The sequence below is a fragment of the Drosophila arizonae genome, chromosome 2 (genome assembly GCF_054131065.1).
Source record: "Drosophila arizonae isolate 15081-1271.41 chromosome 2, UAZ_ARI_1.0, whole genome shotgun sequence".
Taxonomy (NCBI): domain Eukaryota; kingdom Metazoa; phylum Arthropoda; class Insecta; order Diptera; family Drosophilidae; genus Drosophila; species Drosophila arizonae.
The window spans coordinates 1,374,640-1,390,936 of record NC_142922.1 but is presented as its reverse complement, the minus strand read 5'-3'; the positions used below and the strand labels follow the sequence as shown (position 1 = coordinate 1,390,936).

At 40.5% G+C, this 16,297-nt stretch overlaps 1 protein-coding gene and 1 long non-coding RNA gene across 3 annotated transcripts in view; one reads left to right on the top strand and one right to left on the bottom strand.

Moving 5' to 3' along the window:
* The window catches only part of LOC149270170 (uncharacterized), a 120,683-nt gene that overhangs the window by 20,973 nt on the left and 83,413 nt on the right, over positions 1 to 16,297 (top strand). The gene's annotated exons all lie outside the window — the stretch shown is intronic.
* The window catches only part of klg (klingon), a 66,721-nt gene that overhangs the window by 4,493 nt on the left and 45,931 nt on the right, over positions 1 to 16,297 (bottom strand). The window contains exons 3-6 of the mRNA XM_018000694.2: positions 8,383 to 8,520; positions 2,495 to 2,695; positions 2,276 to 2,397; positions 547 to 697 (exon numbers count right to left, since the gene is read on the bottom strand). Of these exons, the coding sequence (XP_017856183.1) occupies positions 547 to 697; positions 2,276 to 2,397; positions 2,495 to 2,695; positions 8,383 to 8,520 (612 nt within the window). The remainder of the gene's footprint in view (positions 1 to 546; positions 698 to 2,275; positions 2,398 to 2,494; positions 2,696 to 8,382; positions 8,521 to 16,297) is intronic.

The following is a 16,297-nucleotide window of genomic DNA, read 5'->3' as shown; positions in this document are numbered from 1 at the left end:
GGAAAGTATATTTTCCAAGATTTCAAATCAGAACCTTGAATCAGCTCCTAACTTAGCAAAGTCCTAAATTGCAAATACAAATTTTCTTAAAATTTTCACAGTCCTCTGAGAAAACATTAGTTCTTCTGCTTACTTTTTGCTTAGATAATTGGATTATATCGCAGTAAACATTTAGTAGAAACTTAAAAGTATAAAATGAAGACAGTTGTTGTTAATAACCAATCAATTTGCTTTTATATTAAATTCGCAAAGTGCATTAAAAATTCTTTGAAAATTCCCACTCAACTGAAATGGCAAAGTAAAATTTGCAGTGCAATGTGAAATCTAAATTTACTAAATATATATCTATATATAAAAATTATTTATATAGCTGCCTTAAATATTCTCACTAAACTGAAATGGCAAAGCAGAATTTTGGTTGCAAATAATTTGTACACAAATAAATAGTAAATTTCATAGTCGAATTGTGAAAGGTAAAACAATATATCAATATGTGTATATATGCATATTTATAGATACACATATATATGTAAGTGCTAGACTTACATAAAACGTCCAGGCGCATATCGACTGTCACTGGGTCCCCGACTCCATTGTCGGCGGTGCATTGATAGACGCCCGCCTGCTGGCGCTCCAATTTGTCCAAGGTGAGGATAGGGCCATCGCCGATTCGGGCTGGCGATTTACCCGTGCCGCTCTATAGGAAAGAAAGAAGTAGAAGAAGAATAAGAAGAAGTGAATTGCTTGGCAATAAATGTAAAGTCATTGAGGGCGAGAGTACGAGATGTCAAAAAGTCAACTACAGTTGTCAACAGAGAGCGAAAAAAAATATGGGAATGAAAACGACTTCAAGATGTGTAACAGAGGAGTTAACCCGTTGTTTCTACAGCTAACTGTAAGCAACCAAATCGAGTACAAGCCGAAAGAGTTGGTGGAAGGGGGAGAAGAGGTGGGCGAGGGAGAGTGTCACATGAGGCCATGTAGACGTAGCCGAGTCTGCCTCTTGGCTGAGACAGTTGTGTCGTCGTGGGCCAACGGGGAACACGTGTCGATATCAGCTCGAAAAGCAAATAGAAAATCGAACTTACATGCTGTGGGTCGTGTTAGGGCTGCCGGAAATGGCACTAGATTGAAGCGAAATTAAATGACATACAACTTCTTCGTCTGCTTCTTTCTGCTTGGAGTGTACACACGCACACTCCCGCACTCCCGCACACCCGCCACTGGATCGAGTGATTGAGCTTTGGCCATGTCAAGAGCAAAGCATGCAAGCAAACAAATCGAACGGAAATGTCGAAAAGTGCAGCAAGCCAAACGTTGTCTCTGCATTGCCAAGCAGAAGGTGGAACCTACGAATCAGGTGGCAGAAGGTTGATAGTCAGTCAACTTCCTACACATACAAATATATTCCCCCTCTCCGTCTGTCTCTCTCTCTCTCTCTCTCTCTCTCTAGCGCTCTCTATGAGCACATTTTGTCACTTGTTTCATTGAAAAGTTGCCAAATCTCTATTTCAATTGTTGTTGTTCTTCTGACTGAATTTCTGTTTAGCTGCAGTCGAGGGCCTTAACTTGGGCCAAAGTTGACTTCGAATGGAATTCAAGGCGAGCTTATGAGCTGATAAATACCCTTTATTAACTCATAAGCCTGCCTTTAAGCCATTCAACTAACTACTAGTTAGGAACTGTCTCATAAATTGTCTGATAAATATGTTAATTCTGTTCATCCTACACTTATTCCGGCTTTATGAGTTATCTGATGAGTGATAGGACTCTATCTATCATTACAATGGAATGACATAGTAGCTCTGCGTAGTGGTCAGGGTATTCCTTAGTTGGTCATTGCCCATAGGAGCACTCTTACTTGCTTTCTCTATGGTTACATCGAGTTCTTGGCTTAACACTTTGGCAGAGCTCAAGGACAACGTGTGAGGTGTCACTGTTGAACTAACATTGCAAATAGTGGAATTGGTTTCTCAAGCGAGGCGAGGGGTCATTTGAAATGATGTGGAATATTAAAATGTTTCTGATTTTATTCATGAAACTACATCTACATTGTTTATGCCGCCTCAAAATGAAGTCAGAAACAACTTGATAAATTCAATAATTTGTCATATTTTGATATTTGCATATTCTATTCCTTGCTCATCCATCTCTAGATGGGCTAAAACTAGAAATCGGGATTATGTGTATAGAATGGTGAAATGGGGAATGTATATTTGTACACCTTTGGGGACTGGCAACTCTTGGGCTACTCAAGTAAAGAGCAAATACTAACCTTCTTGGTCCAGTAAATGGATGGCACCGGATTGCCCGAGCCCTTGCACTCCAGCGTAATGGGTCCGCCCTTGCGCGCCTGCAATTGCCCAGATGTGGGTATGGCGCGCACGCTGGGAGGCACTGTTTAAAGAGCAGAGGAATTTATTTAACACATTTTTGTGAATCTCAATTTCAAGCTGAGTTGGTTGCATTAGTTTGTTTGTAACTGTAAACTCACCCAAGATTTCGACCGTGTGTACTTGATCCCGATTGATTTTGTCACTGATTTGGCAGACGTAGTCGCCAGCGTCTTGTGGCTCCAAATCGGATATCTCTAGATTATAGCCATCTATCAGTCTCACGCGCTCATCCCGTGTCACCATAATGTTCGAGGCGGTGAGCACATTTGTGCCGCGGCGCCACAACAACACGAAATTGCCTGCAAAGGAGCATCGAGGAGACAGCCATATAGAGAGAAAGAGAGAGAGAGAGTGGGAGAGAGGGAGAGAAACACACAGAAAATATATGAAAAGGCGTTAACAAAAATGTCAGCGTATGCTCTACTTCATGTTATTTTTGTTGTTGGTTGGAAAATTTATTGTTAAATACCGCAATACAAATATTAAGAGACAGTTATACGACGAGGGTTGCACGATTAGAATGAGGCGTAACAGAAAAGGCAGAAGAGGTTATGGAAACTAAAGAACCTTTCTTTATTATTAAATAAGATGATGCCATCGCAGCTTGGATTTATGTTTAAGAACTGTCTAAAAATCATTTTCCTTAAGCATCTTATGATACTCCTTCTAGATCTGAGTAGAGTTTATTACAATATCTCCAGTTGAGAGCTCACTTTGATATTCATTTAACACATAGTAAAACAGTTTCAAGATCTTAGAGCTTCTATTAGCTGCTTAAAGTTTAAGTTACAAGTGACAATCAATTGGGGACTGTGTCAGGAAGAATACTTTTGAAACAGCCCTCGCACTTTCAAAAAAGCTAAATAAATGACATTCAAGTGGGCAGCAGAGTTCAAATTGTAGTTCTGTTTGTAGACTAGCCACATAGACAAATATAGAGCGAGATAGAGAGAGAGAGAGAGAGGTAGAAAGAGATAGCCTTATATATATAGATATAATATAAAGCCATCTATCTAATATGCTGTCCGCTCTTGGGTCTGTCTGCTAAGCTGTGTACAGTCTCTTGTTTGGCTATCCAATTGGATGCTGTCTCTTGTCTCTTGTCCGTTGTCTCTTGTCTGTTGTCTGCTCTGTCTTCTGGTGTTTTCATCTATTTTTTAGTGTGTTTGCTCATATAAATGACATAATTTCACAGATGTTGCCAACAGATTTTTTGTGCTTTCGTTTTTCTTTCCCATTTCTTTTTGCATATTTTATCTAACTTACGTTTCTTTATGGCTGGCAAAGCATAAATTTGTTAGACGCGTTTGCCCAGCGCATAATTTATTTATTTATTATTGTCTGAGTCGCTCCACTTGGCCATCTACAATAACAAACCGTTCCAAGGCATTGAACAATTCGAGCACCATAATTCGGTTTCAGCTTTAAAACATATTTTCATTTGCTAGCAGTTTTACTATTATCTATATGGATATATATGTATGTAAGACTGTCGCTATATATTAAATTTAATGGTAAAGCAGAGCAAAGTCTATAGAGAATGTTTAAGTCAGTGGGAGTGCTCGACTAGCATATACCTTAACCGTGCCAAATCTTAAGATTTTGGTCTGGCTCATGTGCAGCACAGCAAATAAATCTTTTTAAAAACTAAGTCAACTAACTTTCATCTTAGTAAAATGTCAAATTGAAAAATGACGAAAATTTATCAGCATTATAAAATTTCCTCTTGTTCTTCGTAGGCTACATTGCAAATTGTTGCTGTAATCCGATTATTTATGAATAAAATAGTAATTGACTGGGAAATTTGATGAAAATACATATAGAGTCAAAGTTGTCAACGGCAAATTGTAATGCTAACTGCATTAGGCCCTGTAAAGGCCAACAACTCGAATTGGCCACAACATTTGTGGGGCAGCTTGGCATAAACCTGTTAAAAATACAAAGCAAACATACACGAATGCTTGGGACAGCTCATAAATATTTACGTGAGCGAGTGAGGGATAAGGGACCTTCAGAGGGGGAGAAATACAAAAAAAAACTGTCTCTTATAAGCCTTTATTGGAACCCTGCCCTACCTAAAGGGCGCCTATAAAATCGACTTAAACGCACACAATCATCTTTTTATGACTTTGATTATTATTGAATCCGATTGAAATTTCGTATTGCTCGCTCGTAATTGTACTGCAGTGGAGTCTTCTGGTGGGCGGAAGGTCGGAACGGCCTGGCAAAAGGTTTGTTTCATTCAGCTCGTCGTCAGCTGTGTCCATCCCCTGCCGAAGTGTATTCATATTATTGAGCTCAGCCCACATTTTGGCCAATAAAAATGGAGTTTTATTTATATTTATTTTATAACTGTTTTATTTGTGAAACATGAGTTTGTGCCAAAGATGTTGGCAAATTGGAAGACCTGAAGCTGAAGCTGCTTGCAAGTGTTTGTAACAGTTGAGCTTAGCTGAGAAGTTGGCACTAAGAGAAGTAAGTGAACGACTATCAGACACCCGGAAGTGCACATCTATATATAGGGTATTTCTCAGTTAGTCTCTTTGTTCAGCCTCACCTTTTAAATTGTTTAATTGCATTTCCTACACAACTTTGTTGAGGCAGTCCCCCAGTTGCCGCAGCTATTCAGTCATGCTCTTTACCTGCTGTGTTTTCCTTATTCTTTTAGCATTTGCATGACGCAGGGCTTCGCCGACCGCTTGATACTTAATTTCTTTTATTGGATTAAATACTATTTCGCCCTGGGCCGCCTTGTCTTTCATTCTCAATTGTGTCAATTAATCCATGTTTTTTCGCCTTCTCCCTCCCGTTATTTACCGCAGTTGGCAGGTAATTTAATAGCGCAATTAAACCGTCCCGTCGCATTCGCTTGCATTAAAGACTAATTGGGGATTAAATGCAGTAAAGCAACGACAACAGTCCGAGTTGAAATAATGTTTGCCTCCTACACATCGATGTTTGTTTTCCTATTAGTTTGTTGAGTAAACACAAACATATGTCACGAGACTTGCTTATTTTAGCACCCATTGAAGATGAGAAGTCAACACTCAACAATCTTGAGGCTGCTTATTATGAATCTGTCTAGTGATTCAGAGGGGTATATTCGTTTTATATGACTGTGAGTATTGAAGGAATTGAAATAAAAATTGATTAACATATATTGTTATCTATCTATCTATCTTTCTGTCTATCGGTTCAGCATTCGTCCGTCTATCTTTTCCTGTCGATATATATATGGTTCAATCTCGAGATCTTTAAGAGCTATAGACTTCATATTTGATACGTATATTTGTATAAGCTAAACGAAGAACATTTTAATTCCCTTTTTCCGATATCTCATTCTTATATTATAAAATCGAAAAAAATCGATATTTAATGTTTAAGCATTGCTTGAGCAGTTTTGCAGCTGGGCGCAACAAATTTGATATGTAGGGCTCTATACTATATATACAGATTATGCCAATCATTTATTTAATACTCTCCTTTAAATTAATATAAAATTGTAAAGTCGTGGAATTAAGTAAAAATTAAATGCTAGAATTGTGCCTCAATCAGTCTATCATAATAAAGGACTGCAAGTGTATGTATGCACACACACACACACACACCAGCCCGTAGATACACGTATATGTGTACAGAACGAGCTCAACAGCAGCATTAAGCCCCCTTCAGCGTCTTATCTAGTCAGGCATATCCCATCATATTATTGTAATGTAATATCAGCAAATATGAAAGCTGATTAAATTCGCACATTTCAACAACTCCAACAATATTATTTAAGGTATGTGAATAAGTTTGCTTAAACAAATATGTGTGGAACGACAATATTTCAGCTGTTGATAGAATGCGTAGCATTTATCTCCTGCTGCTGCTGCTGCTGCTGCTGCTGCTGATGCCGGCTTCCATATGGCCCAATGATAACTGACAGCCTCAACAGATTTCGGTCGCATTGTCGTCGAAGCCGTCAATGTTCAATTTATTTTCATTTCGCTGAACGCAACGAACGGACGAACGACTGAGCGACCGAGCGACCGAGCGGTTGGTTAATTGCATTTTATTTATTGGCTTGTCAACGGCAGCTGCAATTAAAACTCTTTGCAACAATTTCTGCCTTTAAACTAGGTCATTTTCAAGTGTGTATGTATACGTGTGCGTGTGTGTGTGCGTGTGCGTGAGTGCGAGCCGCCCTATGATAAATGATTTCTGCGCATTTTTTATTTATTTATAAATGCTTAAAATGCTTTTACCTTCACAGGTGTTTAAGCGGCCGCTCTGTGAATTTATAAAAATTGCTTTTGAAGTATTGGCAAATTTGTTTGTTTAACAGCGAAGTGGGATCCTTAAGTTCGTGTACAAAAGTTGAAAAAATGTTTAATTACTCTTTGAATCACATTGAATCAATTGGGAAATGCGATTCAAGTTTCATTGTTTCAATTATAAATTTTTGTATGTACAAGTGAATTTATATTATACTATGTATTTAAAGAGTCTGCCCTATATATATATGGTGTAAATAAATAGCCTGAGTACGTTGAATTGAATTCATTATTGAACCAAACTACAAGCCAAACTTTTACAAGCGGAACTTTGATCTGACCTTCGATAGGACGCAGTGGGCACTTTCAGAGCTTCTCGAGGCCATCTATAGCAAGCCAAGGAAATTGAGTTGCCAATGGAGTCAAGTTCCTAACGTCAAGGACAACCCTGAAAGTATTTTCCACATTGAATCGTAATGGAAAACGAAAATACGATTTACTTGAGCAACCTTAAAGCTCAGCAACTCATAGCCAATACGCAGCCAAGCATTAACTGCAATGCTCAAATCGAATGGACATGGCCAAAATCTAATGCTGAGCTGCTGCTGCTGGCATCAGCTTGATATAAGCTAACTTGAGCTCGTTGAGCCTAATGAAGCTTAGACAGGGAAACTGTCATATGAGAGAGTCCTATATGAGAGGCACAAGAGGAACACTTTGAATGCACCTCTGCAAGTCGACTTTGGCGTCATTTGCACGATTTATTTTCGGCAATCAATAGCCAGATTTTAGAGTCAGCTGGCTAATGAACAGGGCCCACAAATTGAAACGTCCCACCCATTATCAGAGATTGTCTCCCTATAATTCCTACAAACGAATGAAACATTTTCAATAGATTCTCGGTTGGTTGAAAATATGAACAAAAGTCGTTTGAGCATTACAAAGAGCTTTGAAGGACTTAATTTGCCAAAATTATAGATATAATTCCCTGAAAGTGCACTAAGCAATGCACTTTTTACGAATTTCGCGCTATTTTCTTTTTATCTTGACTCGAAATCGATATGGATTTGTCTCTTTTCTATGACTGAAGACCCTTTTGCTATTATTGTTTCCTTTTGTAATTGAACTTTAATTTTTTTTTTTTTTTTATATATATTTTTATATATTTTGGACATTTAACCAGACCCCAGTTAGAGTCGAATATCTGTATACCTTTCTCTAATAATACTTGTAAATATTATAATTTAATATTTATTCTGCTTGGCATTTCCTAAATTTAATGTCAAAGCAGAGTTTAAATTTTGGCCACGCCTATTGCGAGCTGCCTCTTGCCCACGAACGACTTTAATTATCGAATTGGATTTGTGTTTATAAATTTATAGCTGTCATTTGATAAATATGCTGCTCGTTGGCCTGTGCAGGGAAACGACGAGCGACAAGCTGTTGACAGCTGTTGGTTTTGCATTGTTGCTCAGTTGATGTTGCTCTCTCCCACTCTCCCCACTCTCACCCTCTCTCTCTCTGGTAGCCATTGTTTATGGATGTTTTTGTAAAATTTATGCAGAGCGACATTTTGGCTAGCAACATATTTGCATATTTGTTATTTGGCTTTGCGGCTTACGGTAATCGAACGAAATGCGATTGGCATTTGCGATATTTAATGCCAATAATAATGATCTATTAATTATGCGAGCTTCTATGCGAGTTCTCGATATGCGTGCTATTCTTACCCAGATTCTCGACCTGGCAGGGCAGCACCAGAGTGTCGCCCACGACAGCGCGGTAGGTGTGGCCGCGCGAGAGGAAGCGCGGCTGCGCCGCAGTCAACGAGGTGGAGGAGGCCGCAAGGGGCTGGGCGCCGTTGTTACCTGAAAGTAGAAGAAGAAGCAGAAACACATTATATATGGATACAAGTATAGGTGGTGGCTGCTATCGGTTATAATTTTATATTCCATTGAAATGTCTTTCAATTAACATAAAAATATATTGCCGTACTCCCGGCTCATGGCTCCCCGGCTGCTCGTAAGCATCGGCCCAGGCGCGTATCGATGCCACCTGATATGCTCAACGCTAATCGGCGCCGCACTCTGCTGCGCCAGCAGCAATAGCGCCATTTGGTTTCCTTGGGGCATCGTTTGGTGTGGCGAAAATGCCTTAAGCCACTTTCAGCGACGTCTTAAGCTCGTTTGACTTAGGCCAGACATCGAGACAGTCAGACAGCCAGCCAGCCAGCCAGCCATTTAGCCAGTTAGCCAGTTAGCTAGCTGGCCAAGACATGTTCGCCTTTGCGCATTGGCGACAAATGTGCGCGACGAGCCAACTAAAGTCTGCCCCCAAGACCCTAAGCGAACTTTCAGTAGTTGCTCAAGTTCTTAGCTCAAACAGCAACGCAGCGTGACAAATTTGATTACAATAGCTGCAACAACAACAGGATTCGTGGAAGAAACAGAAAATAAAAGTTTGCCATCAAAAAAGCGCCCCGAGGAGCAAGTAAGACTGTTGGCATTAAGCAGGCAGGTACTGGCAAAAAAAAAAAAAAACAACAGTTCGAGAGTGTGTGCTAGCTGGGAGTGAACGACTAGCCAATACCCGGCAAATTGTGTGGAGATGCCATTACATGACAGACACATGTATAAGTAGTAAAATGCGACAGCTGCTTGTGTTGTCCGTATATCTCTCCTTAGAAAAGGTTGCTAGTGGTCCCATTGAACTCGGGCTCTAGCTGTGCGATCTTAATGATATTTGCAGGTATTTAATATATCATCCCACTGTGTGAATGTAGTAAAGTGTGAAGGCTCTACTCTTTCAAATGAGTTGCTATATCTTAGAAGGAATGAATGCTGATATCTGATAAACGACTCCCACTTCTTCGGGATATTTTCACAATCAAGAATTTACATACCTTATTGAATCAAACACAATCGAATGAGCTTTCATATCCTAGAGAGAAGGGACACAGATATTCTAACTCATAGTATAGTTGTAAAATGTTACCTATATTAGTTCAGATTAATTTCCTTATCAGAAATTTAAATACCATATTCAAACACGTCTGCCAAATCATAATGCCCCTTTGTTAATGGCTACAGGGTATCAAACTGGCTACATCAGCAAATTTGTCTTGCAGTGCTCCCCTGATGCCTCCTGCCCTCTCTCTCCATCTCTCTCACTCCCCCAAAAGAGATCGCGTATACGCACTGACTGCACTTTTGCATTTTTACGACGCCCAGAGACACATGCTCTGGACATTGGAAATGTTTTGCAAGACACGGCCAACATCTTAGTTGCTGTTCCGGCACCGCCACTGGCACCGACTCTGGTCCTGGCTGTGGCGCTGACACTTGGCTAGCAGGTGAATCTGAGCTGGAGTTAACCTTTCTTCGACTAGTGTGCTGTGGCTGCACATTGCTCGGTTTATGACCGCAACACGAAGCAAATAACTTGGAAATTCGTGTGAAGTGCGCATTAAATTCGCCCGGAACTTTAAAGCTGAAGCGGACGGAGCTGAGAGTGAAGTTTATTTGGTTGAGTTACTCGATACACGACGAGGCTACCCCAAGTTTTAATCAAAGGAGCGTGGCTTCACTTCTTTTGAAGTCGCTGTCAAACTGTGCTCAACGGCACCGCGGGTGCCACAACATCAATATCTCTTTCAAAGTCCAAGATGTGGGAGCTGTAATGACTGAGGCGGACTACTTTGAAGCGCACAACATGAATATTGGTAAATAGATAAACATTTTCTTGTCAGCACAGAGTGCGGGAAGTACTTGTACGGTGGCCAGAAGAAAACTTTCAGCCTCTCAGCAGGAACTCTTCGTCTTCGCTGAGCCTCAAACGAAATGTGGCAGAGCCTTGGACACTTGCACTGCATGCCGCATGCCGCATGCAGCTGGCCTTAAATTGCATGCATGAAATGCATACGAAATTTAAGCAATTCAAGTCGAGCTGGCTGCGAGTATCCGAGTAACTAAGTGTGCTTCGGTCGGGTATGCCCGGCCAAGGTAGAGGGAATGACAGCTGGAAATAAGATGTGTCAAAGCTGGGCTTGACTGTGAGTGCTATAGTCGGGTCTGAGTAGAGTTGATGCAGTCAAGGTATGTGAAAATAAAAGTACTCTAGTCGGGCATACCCGGCCAAAGAAGTTAAGTTTTTCAATTTGCAAGAGATTCAGTTAAGATATTCAGTAACTAAGACTGCTCTAGTCGGGTATGCTCGACTGGCGCATGCATGGAGAGGTCTGGCAACTCTACTCCTCAGTCAAGGCAATATAAATCGGATTATCAATATCAGTCCGAGCTCGCCCTTAAGCAGCCTGTTACATACGCATCCATCAGCAGCAGCATACCCCATGTGCCAGCCATTTGAGTGGTCTTCCCTGCATACTGCAGTGCACCCACACTCTCCAGGAGTGCAGACACTCAAGTTGAAACAACTTTCATCAGTCTAAGTGTGTTCGTCTGTAAATCAGTTTGCCGCGTCGCTCACTCAGGCAGCTTTGCCGAGTGGCTGAAACTTGGATTTGTTAAGCTTTTATCTAAATTTCATTGCTCCACCTTTGCACACTCTGGCAACTATAAGTGATATGATATTCGAAAGATGAAATCTACAAGAAACAAAATTCGCAGGCGCAAATTCTCGTTTGACTGTGCTAGCAATATGTTGCTGGCGTCTCTTTGTTTGCCTTCAAGTAAGAGTATTTCCACGTCGTTCAGTTGCACTTTCTTGGTTTTTTGTTAGCTTTGCACGCTTCTGCGCCGAGTATCTGCTCAGCGCTGAAAAATGAGCTGCAACGTCTATCCCTTTTATTTTTTGTTGCATGCCTGGAATTAGGTCACACACACACACACACACACATAGAGCGCAGACAGTTAACGAAAACAAATGCACACCTGCTCTGTATGCATGTGTGTGAGTGTGTGTGGTATACTTTAGATTTGTGCTCGAGTGCTTACCACAAATGCCTGTCGTCTGCGTCGTCACACAACAAACTCGATTTTAAAAAGCGCAGTTGTTGCTTGAATAATTTATCTAAAACACACACACACATGGACTCACACTCGCATATTTTGAAGTGTTCAGGTAGGCAGACAGGTGAGCTGGCAGCACAAACACTACACAGCTCCGCAGCTTTTACTCGACGAGGCAATGCGGTGCTGTGGCTCTGTGGCTCTGTGGCCCTCTCCCTCTCTGTATGTGTGCGTGTGTGTGTGCCGATGTGTGAATGTAGTATTAGCGCTTTGCTTTTGTTCATAAAACGCTGCGCCATCCTTTCGCCAAAGGGCTTTGTTAGCAGCACGCACCTTGCCACAGCAGCAGCAGCAGCAGCAGCAGCAGCAGCCGGCAGACATTTCAATGCGAATGTCATTCATATCGAGTGTTCACGCTGCTCCAATTTCGTGCAGTTCCACAGTATCTCTGTGTGGGTTTTAGCCTCCGTTTCTAGCCATTTTTTCGTTTGAGTCAAATATTTTGTAACTTTTGCTGAAAAACAGCTGCTCAAACAGATGATATGCTTGTTTGCGCTTAAACGCGGCGCTAGCTTTACGTTTTGTCGAAATTGAATTTGCAATTATTATGCTCTGTGAAGGGTTCTGAAAAGGGGCTTCAAGTTGTTATGCAAATTTATATAGCACTCAGAAGGTGTCTTAAATGAGTCGCGGTATTCTCAAGCAGAAATGACATTTCTATTCGTCATGCTCTGACTTGTGAAAGCGGCGTTCTCAAAGGTTTTTAAAGCTAGAGACTTGAAATTTAAAATATATCTTCTTACTTAAATAAGGAAAGGAAAATATAACATTTTGCTTCGATTCACAATTTTGTAGTCATAATATCGATAAATATCGAAAGTTATAAATTGGAATGTTTGCTATTATCAGAAGCACATGCATTATAAATAGGCATAATATTATAATTAATACAATTCTACCTTTTGCTGAAGCTCTTCATATATTTTCTTTCGATATCATACTTAAGATCTTTAAATTTGATAAAGATCGCTCGTTTAGAGTTCTAGTTCAATCAGCCTGCTTTTAAAGTTGGTTTCGAATATCCAAAGAATCATTTTAGCAGTAGTTCCATCTTAGATGAATTAAGATCGTACAGCTTGTATTGTATTAGAAAGCAGCAAAAGAAGACTAATATCATTAAAATAGCGATTCCACTAAAGTTTCCGGTGACATTTTAGTCGAGCGTAGGTCCCAATTATATTCTCACCTACTTTTAGTTGTCATACAAATCCTAAAATGATTCATTTCCCATATATGTAGCATGCAAAGGACACGTTGTCCAGTTGTAAAATAGCGAATTCGCTTCATCATTTAACTCGCACGCGCTCACCTTGGGAGGCGGTGCCGCCCACTTGGCGTAGAGGTGAGTCATATGCATATTGCAACATGGCGTTCCGTTGTATTGGTATCTTTTCTCATTTCCTGTGGCTGTTCTGACGTGGGGCTCTGGCAAACTTTGTTTTGGTTTTTGCGGTAAAGTTGGACGCGACGACACCTTTCAAACTGAACATTGGCGATGCTCTGGGCAAACGGTAGGTGTTGAGCCCGCTCACCTGTACACAGGTTATACGTTTACCCAGCACACGTAAGCGCCGCATTTTGTTTCATTAAAACTTTGGCCAGATATGCTCTGTGTGTATGTGTGGTAGCTGTGGTTGTGTCTGTGTGTGTGTGTTTGCGATCAGCATCTTTGCATGTTTTGCTATTAGTTCTGTGTTTACTTCTCTTTAGCATCCACCTGACGACGCTGCTCTATCTGCAATTCCAAGCGTTTTAAATTATGCACAGAGAAACGTCGAGCAGCGCGAAAAATAACAATGCTGTAAATTTATATTTGAGATGTACATACGAAGATTGTATACTCTTATAATCTTATAGACAAAGGTTAGAAAATAAATATTTTAAGCCAAGAAAAAGTAGATCTGTTTTGGGCAAGGATACGGATTGAAGATTAAAGATTATTTTAGATGGAACATTCCACTCAAGTAATAGGAATTACTTTAATTATTTGAATTCTATTGTTGATGTTTGCTATGCCCACTAAATCTACATGTAAACAGATCTCTCATACAGACAAGCTCTACACATATTTCACCTTGGTAAGCTCCATGCTGAAATTGAAATGCCTTCAACATGTTCCGTATCAAGGTGCGAGAAAAACAAAAACAAAAACAAGATTTTCATTTTGTCTAGGGGGAGAGAATTGTCCGCTTGTTAGTTGAGATTTCCATGCACAAGAGCCGCGAGCTAAATTGCCTTTACCCTGGCCCCTCCAACCATTTCATTCTTTATCCTTATTCGAGGATTTTTTTTCACATATTTTTCAAATGCATATTAAATGCATGCAAATTATTAACGCATAGTAAGCCACTTCGAGCTGTTCATCAACCAGAGCAGAAGAGGAAGAAGCAGAGGCAGAGACAGAGGCAGTGGCGGAGGCGGAGGCGGAGGCAGAGGCAGAGGCAGAGCTCTACGTGTTTTTCCTCGTTCCATATTTTTTCGAGTTTTATTGGTCGTAATTTAGCAGAGTAGCTGATGACACGACAAAGGCGCCTGCCGGCTGTCAGTTGCCATAAGATGATGCCGTTTTGGCTGACTCACTTGACTTCTCCATCGAAGCATTTATCAAAATCCGCTTTCACCTGTGCACAGAGTGAGGCCAAAATGAGAGCGAAAAAACTAAATGCCAACGTCAGGTGCCAAAGTCGGCTTTCAAGCGCTGACTGCCAAGCGAATCCTGGCACACAATTTCGCTGCAATTTCGGCAACACTAGTGCAATGTCATTCCAACGTCGAATGCCACGCATTCATCTACATATGTGGGCGTGTCTAATAGGGAGGGGCAGACCATTTGACACCCAAAGGCCCAAGAACATGGCTCCTGCAGCGTTGCCAACTTGGCAATACTCGTTCAGGGCATGAACTGTGAATTGATTGGAGTTTTCATATAGGTAGATAGATAGACAGATAGATAGGTAGATAGATAGATAGATAGATAGATAGATAGATAGATAGATAGATAGATAGATAGATAGGTAGATAGATAGACAGATAGATAGATGATAGATAGATAGATTGATAGATAGATAGATTGATTGATAGATAGGTAGATAGATAGATAGATAGATAGATATGTGATAGATTGCTAGATTGATGGAGATATGGAGATATCGATAGATCAATCGATATATATAGTTATATGTATGTATACCTGTATCGATGGATATATCGATAGTGTATTCGTAAATGAATTAAAGTAATATCGAAATCGTTTTTGCCTTTTCTCTTTCTGCTCCCATTGGATGAGCTTAGAACTCTCCTATCAAGACTGCATTCTATAGAAAAACTTCGCAAGTGGAGAGCACACTCAAGTTTACTTGGAATACCAAGTTTGCTTGCACTTGGACTCACATGCAAGGGCACATATACTCCTCTCGCTCGAGGTGAACGGGTATGGAAATATGCAAATGTTGCCAGCTTGTGCTTTGCTTCCGCATCAGAGTTCCGAGGAGCGCGCAGAGACCGTGAACCTGCGAAGCGTTTTCGCATGTTAATAGTCAATCTATTCATCTTTCTAACTGGTTTCACATTTGAAAGCTGCCAGTCATTTGGTGCACTGTACTCGATGCTGTTGTCAGCAGGAGGCGGTGGTGCGATGGGTGGCTCTTGGCTGGGTGGCTCAATGTTTGCTGAATCTGTTGACTTTTATGCACATATCATTTGCATAACATTATTTATCTATCCGCCCAGCGCATTAAATTTCCAGATTCCTCAGCTAAATCCGCAAGTGAAATGCTTTTCACGCCATTTTCTACTCCTTCACATTTTTCTTCCCCAGTTAACTCTCGCTTCCTGACAGCGCGATGCACTTTGCCAAGTTGCTCTGCATCCGCTTGTCGCTTCTTGAATCCGACTCAACTCTGCTTGATTCCGATGCCAGGTGAGCTCCAACTGCAATTCCAACTCTAACTCTGACACTGATTCCAACTCTGACTCTGACTCTGACATTTGCATCGCAAGTTGATGCTGCTTTGATTTATGCCTGTTGTTGCGTTGTTGTTGTTCTGCAACTAGGCCAATCGCTGAATGCGCTTAATGGAAATAGATTGCTGCACTTCGAGTGGGCGCAGGGACTAATCGAAATGCGGATAAGATTAGCTCAGCTTTTAATAGGAGTAAATGAAATAATCCTTGCCATAACTATTCTAAACAGCTTTGTCTAAGAAGTGGAAGTTTGAATGGATACACTAAGCGTGATGATCTTTCAATTACTTAAGGCTTCTCTTTAAAAATACATACATACATATGAAGGATATTAAATTAAGAATTATGTTACCTAATATCTTTCAAATTATGTATATATATATATTTATAGGTACTGATTAATAAATAAATTTTCAGATATCATAAAAAAGCTCTCCGGTTGGCTGAATTCATAAGGATGTATAGACGGGTGAATTGACTGTTAATATTACATTCTATTAACATGTTTTGCTAGTCCCCTACATCACCATGTTATGCCATTAACAGCATTATGTTAATAGCATTGCTCCAACACCGCTTCTCGTTAGCTTTTACTGCAGTTCTCATCTTTTTCACTAAAAACATCTCAGCTTTTACATATACTATGCCTAGTCTA